Below are 6145 nucleotides of genomic sequence, written 5' to 3'. Positions count from 1 at the left end.
GTTTTACTATTCTCTTGATTCACTATTCACTTGGTGCAATCAACCAGACACCTAACCCAATATGAGATTATATTGCCCTAAAGGTGGTCAATGACAACTTTACACTTACCCTGGCATTTGGATCTTCATTAATAACTGCATGATTCACTATTCTCTTGGCACGGTCTGCATACCTTAGAGTTGATAATGTTTCATCAAAATTGTCAGCTGCAGGGCTGATGGTTGCACACATCACAGTTTTGCTGTTTCCCCCAAGGCATTCCTACCAAAACAGGAACTACGGTCAATAACAATGTCTTAAAAACTATCTACTGTTGATTGACCAATCAGAGTGCTCAATTCAGGGTGTTTTATCTACTCGTAAAGCCTTGGTCACCAAATTCCAGAAACGAATGACAGCGCCGTAGTAAAGTACTGTCCAATCAAGAGTGAACATGTCATATTCTGTAGACATCTGTACGTTTTAATATTCAAATTTGGTAACACAGCGGAAACCAGCTGCAACACAAAATCTGCTGTGCCCTAGGGCATTTATAGGATGTTCCATTACATTGGAAGGCTATTTCACAAATAAAAGTTGTAATTCATATCCTAAACATGTTACATTGACAAAGGGACGGTTGACGTAAACACATTGAAAACGAAAATATATCAGTTAGGGGCGATAGTTTTTAAGTCGGATAAAACCCTCGTACTCGGGCTCTTCTGGTATATAAAGTCCAACCCTGCGATAAAATGTCTCGGCCTGCGGCCTCGACATTTTATCATTGGTTGGACTTTATATACCAGAAGAGCCCTCGTACTCGGGCTTTATCCTATACATATTGCCTATCCATGCATTCAAAATAGAAACATTTTGAGATCATGGAATTTGCAATAATATGTTCCTCTCAACACACTGAGACATCAATTATTCTCACAATGTCAGACTGAAAGTCACACTAAACAAACATACAAAACTACAAGTGTGTAATATCAATAATATTGATACAAAATACCATTCACAAATGTTGGTATATGATAACATACTCTGTAAAACACGGAAATAATCACATTTATTGACCCACCTTTAGTAGCCATGTCAGTACAGAGTCTCTATATGGAACAAACTTTTGTTTATGTTTGCCAACAGACTGGTCAGCTAAGGCCAATATCACAAGACCAAGGGTTGTCAGAGATCTGAAAAAAGAGGAATATTACATTATATCTTTGCATTTCTTTCTTTTACCGTTTCTTATTAAAAACTAATAAAACATACTGTTTTGATTGCTCCTTGAAAACAAATTTTACCGATGTATAATGACACAGTTCAGTGTTTACTGCAAGAAGCAAGTACAATGAAGTAGAGGTTGAGGTCATTGAATCATACAACCAGATAAGGTCATGTGATCTTATCTGATACCGGTTATATCCTCACATGACCTCTGTGTTGATTGACAGCTCACACAGATCTATTCTGTTTCAAGAGGCAAGATAATTGAAATTGTACACTTCTAAAGGAAGATGACACTTGACACTGTACTAAATTATCTTTTCATGCAAGCCATGTTCCATTACTCACACAGCCTTTTAAAGTTTCTTCATTGAGCACCTAATCACAAAGTTTTCTCTCCCTATTACACTATATTATTTCAAAATTCTTAAACATCCAGACACAGAGCATCCCTTCTTGACAATTTTGCAATTATGAAAACAATAATCTTGACCTTCAGTTCCAATCTGCACACTATTTTTACATGTGTACGACTTAATTTGTGGTCATATAAAATGTGATACGGAAATCATCGTTCACTAGCCAAGCCTTCTTGAAGACTACAAAGCAAAGTTGTTGTATTAACCCTTTGAGTCCTGTAATTTTTCCTGCCAAAATTAAAGTGCAACATTTTACCAATTTTTATGACATTTTTCTGCAATTTTTTTGATAATTTTGACCAAATGGACATCATATTTCATAGGCTACAGATTTTTATCACAATTTTGGCAAAACTCTGAAAAAAATTGTTTGGAATATATTTTATAAAGGTGACAAAAACTGACTTTGGTGCTCAAAGGGTTACATATAAAACTAATAAATTCCGTATCTTCTTGGCATTTTGAAAAGACATACAGGCACTATTTTGTTCCATAACAAAGACAGTTTGGAGTAAAATCTATTTCTTGAAGACCTGGTATAGCACTCACAACATTAGGCAACAGCTGTTTAAGGCTACAGATCCACAACACACGTATTTTGAACAAATTCAAGATGGATGACTTACTTGTTGATGTTGCTACCTTCCTTAAGGCGTTCACCTGTTGCACCACTTTTCTGAGCACGCTCACTACCCGCCAAATCAACCAAGCTAAGTTTACTGACCTTTTCACCAGATACCTACAACAACAAAAAGGTAACTGTTAAATCTACACAAAGTCATTTTGGAAAATGACTGGGGTTGGGTGACTGGGATGGTGTGAGACTGGGATGGTTTCCATGTACAGCAAAGGGGATGTTTTCCTGGAATAGGAAGCTGATGTCAATGATAAGTTCCTAGTGGTTCAAAATGATAGAGTTCCTGATCCAAAATCTGTCTGGTTTATTCAGAGATCTGAAAACCTGGAGAGATTCCAGACTCCTGAATTTGTAAGACTTACATCTGTATGCTTATAGTAACAGTTTAAGACAATCTTTGAGATGAATGAAATGAATTGAGAAGCCTGCGCGCAACCACGCAACGTACCACGCAATGAAATGACACACAGATGTAAGCCTTATTTGATCAAATGAAGACAAACATGATGATGAATGTGAAAGAGTGATGTCTTGTACAGCAATGTGAATCAATGTTGGCTGTAGTAGTGACAGACAGACAGACAGACATACAGACAGACAGACAAATCTGTCATACCTCAGGATCTTATCATCTTTGGTGAATTAACAAATCATTGACTTATTGACAAAGGTTATATGTATCACCATATAACCTTGCTAAAGAAATGAAATAGAAAAGAAAGATTATATGAAAATGATATGTTTACATCTTCTTATGGGGAGCATGCTGAAAATAAAACAAAATAATTTCAATATCACTTTCCAAAAATAAAAAAACCCGCAATTTGATCAGAATTGGTATATACCAGTATGGGATACCAATGATCTACAATAAATGTTGTCTCTATCTGTTCAGTGGAGGAAAATTCTACGTTGATGTTATGGCAATGATTTCTGCACAGTACAACCAGAAAAACAACAAGAAATATTTAAACCAGAAAAACAAGAATGACAAAAGTAATTAAGGTCTAACTTTAGGTACTGATGGTCAACTTTAGCAACATGCATAGCAGAAACAAGCCCCTCTTAGTTTAGTATAAACGGTCTTTCTCCCATCTACTGTCTATGGTTGCAGCTGGTCTGTTAATATGTAACAGTTCATAAACAATGACAGGAAATGAGTCAAGATCAGTGGAGTTTGCCTGTTTTTCACTGCCATGCCTCCTGCACATTTGCAGGATTTCACTTTTTCTTACCTCATTTGCACATTTTTGACACTGATGTGTTCATTTGAACAAATTCACATCTCAACCCTGCATCTACCTGTACACCAAATACTGAGATGGTAGCTTTGGCAGTATGGGAGCCTTTGTGTGACGGACATACATCCACACATACCCACAAATATACAGACATACAGACATGCAAATCAGATTCAAATGATCTGATTCAGCTTTTACGATAACCTCACATTGGTACACCAAATGTGTGCTAATAAAAATAGCGTCGATGACACTTAGCTCCCATCCTGGACTATTTAGTGTTTGTTCTCTGGTCAGAATGAAAGGGATAAAGTGCATGAAGTGAAAATACTTAAATGTAATTTACTGGATACAGTGAAATATGTTTAATGTATTTATTCAGAATATAAAATGGAAAAAATACAGAATTAGAAATATCGAATACTGTGATACAACCATTAACTCAACAAGTCATTGACAATGACTAAGTAAAATTTTTGAACGCACAATTTGTAAACAGCTTGTTGCTTTTCTTTATAAACATTCTCTGATCTACCCTCAACAGTATGGCTTCAGAAAAACCTATAGTACAAAATTATCTCTTATTAATCTTATTGACGAAGTTTTACATAATGTTGATGAGGGAAATGTTCTCCTGGGGATCTGTCTTGATTTGACTAAAGCCTTTGATACCATCGACCATAGTATTTATTAGACAAATTGCCATGTTATGGAGTTAGAGGTATCCCTCTGAAGTGGTTTGAAAGCTATCTGACTTCAAGGAAACAATATCTTTGTACAGAAAATTATACTTCAACACTCAAATCCATAACACATGGAGTACCTCAAGGTTCAATCCTAGGTCCCATTTTTTTTCTTATTTACATCAACGACTTGCCTGATTGCTCTCATTACTTTTCATCAAAACTTTTTGCTGACGACTCTAACTTTTTTCATGCTTTCTCAGACAATATAGTAGATATGACTGAAGCAAATGATGAGTTCTCACATGTTGTAAAATGGTGTGAAGCCAACAAACTTACAGTTAATCAGGATAAAACAAACTATGTTCTCATTGCTCCTCATCAACGTCACTTTATATATGTGCTTCATGTATGCCAGTATGAAAACCGTGTCGAAGGCCTGATAGGAGATTGTTTACAAAAGTACAATCTGGATATGAGGCTATAGGTGCAGTATCTGAATTTGTGGCATGCCATTTTAAGATCCATTGGCTGTAACTTTCAATGATTTTTTAACTATTTATGTTTTTAAATTCAATTGAATTTTCTTTTCTGCTCACCATCCACTATTTTGTTGACAAAACAGAATTTAAACCTGTAAAACTGCGTTGTAAGTAAGTTTGTGGATAGTAGTAATGATGTCATGATTATGGACTTAAACAGCCAATAGCTGTAACTTTTGATGACTTTTTCATACTTTTTGTCTTTAATGTCAACTACAGTTTCTTGTCCTTCTCCTCAAAATATATTAAGATACACAGTATTCAGCTTGTCAACTTAGACTGTACATGTGTAAACTGCATTGTTATTGTTGACAAGTGAATTCTGGTCCAGACTAGAATTCCAATGTAAACAATAACAGTGCATTTTACATGTACAGACGCTGTGTTGAAAAGCAAAATAGAGGGACGTTTCAATATGATTTGAGGACTACACATTGATGGGTATATCTAAATTCCAATTGCAATGGTTGATAGATCTGACTTTCAATTGAAATGAAGAATTGTATAAAAATCTGCTTGATGAGAATCTGTCCTATTTCATAATCAATATTATGTATGACTCTGCATGAAAAAAGTTTATGAATAAATTTAAGTCTTGATATCAGAAGAAAGTTGAAATTACGACATGATTCTGGAAGTGGGGTTATAAAGGTGACCAGACACCGGTTACTATCATCAAGACTTAGCTCTTCTATGCGCGCAGTGAAGTCTGTGATGAAAACATGCAGGTCAAAGGTGAACCATGCCGTTTCCAAATATTTCAAGATTTTGACATTCTTGAAAAGTAATTAAGGTATGACTGAAAAGTAAATGAAATGTTATGTATAACTGGGTACTATCAAGACTGCTTATACGTACCTGCAGATCTAACATAGCAGAAACCATTCTCTTGCAGTAGACAAAGGTATTTCACAGTTCTGATGGAGTATGGTTTCCAACTCTCTGCTTGGAATCTTGTCAAAGTGAAGCTCTAAGAATCGATTTCTGAAGGCTCTGGACAAAACCTAAGTTTAGAGGAAGGGAGTCGATATGTAAAAAAAACGATCATCTTCATACGGTCATAAGTTGTCAACTGTTCTGGCATGATACACAAATTTTAGATGACTCTTGCACAAAGCAGAAATGGATGTATACAGGTAAATTGACATTGAACAGAAATTAACCAGAACTTGTTGGCATCAAAGGTTGGTTACTAATTATGTCACTGTATACATAATATATTGGCTTCAGCCAACAGAATTTCAGGCAAAATTTTGTCTCTTTACACCCGTCTTAATGGTTGCCCTGTGGGAGGGTCCCTTGACACACGGTTTTCATGTCAATCATCGGATTGGCAGAAAGAAAGTACCAATTGTGCCGTTCTTGGAAGCATATTGTTCAAGAGTCTGGAAAAAAAGAAACTTTGGAAAT

General features: G+C 35.7%; 1 protein-coding gene across 1 annotated transcript in view; it reads right to left on the bottom strand.

The window, feature by feature from the left end:
* Positions 1–67: 67 nt before the first annotated feature.
* The window catches only part of LOC139126664 (kinesin-like protein KIF13B), a 56427-nt gene continuing 50349 nt past the window's right edge, over positions 68–6145 (bottom strand). Inside the window, exons 14-17 of the mRNA XM_070692725.1 lie at positions 5594–5739; positions 2259–2371; positions 1068–1179; positions 68–262 (exon numbers count right to left, since the gene is read on the bottom strand). Of these exons, the coding sequence (XP_070548826.1) occupies positions 68–262; positions 1068–1179; positions 2259–2371; positions 5594–5620 (447 nt within the window). The 5' untranslated portion in view covers positions 5621–5739. The remainder of the gene's footprint in view (positions 263–1067; positions 1180–2258; positions 2372–5593; positions 5740–6145) is intronic.

The sequence above is a fragment of the Ptychodera flava genome, unplaced genomic scaffold (assembly GCF_041260155.1).
Source record: "Ptychodera flava strain L36383 unplaced genomic scaffold, AS_Pfla_20210202 Scaffold_116__1_contigs__length_214205_pilon, whole genome shotgun sequence".
NCBI classification, from domain to species: Eukaryota; Metazoa; Hemichordata; class Enteropneusta; family Ptychoderidae; genus Ptychodera; species Ptychodera flava.
The sequence above is the reverse complement of the archived record's forward strand: the minus strand, read 5'-3'. Positions and strand labels throughout refer to the sequence as shown.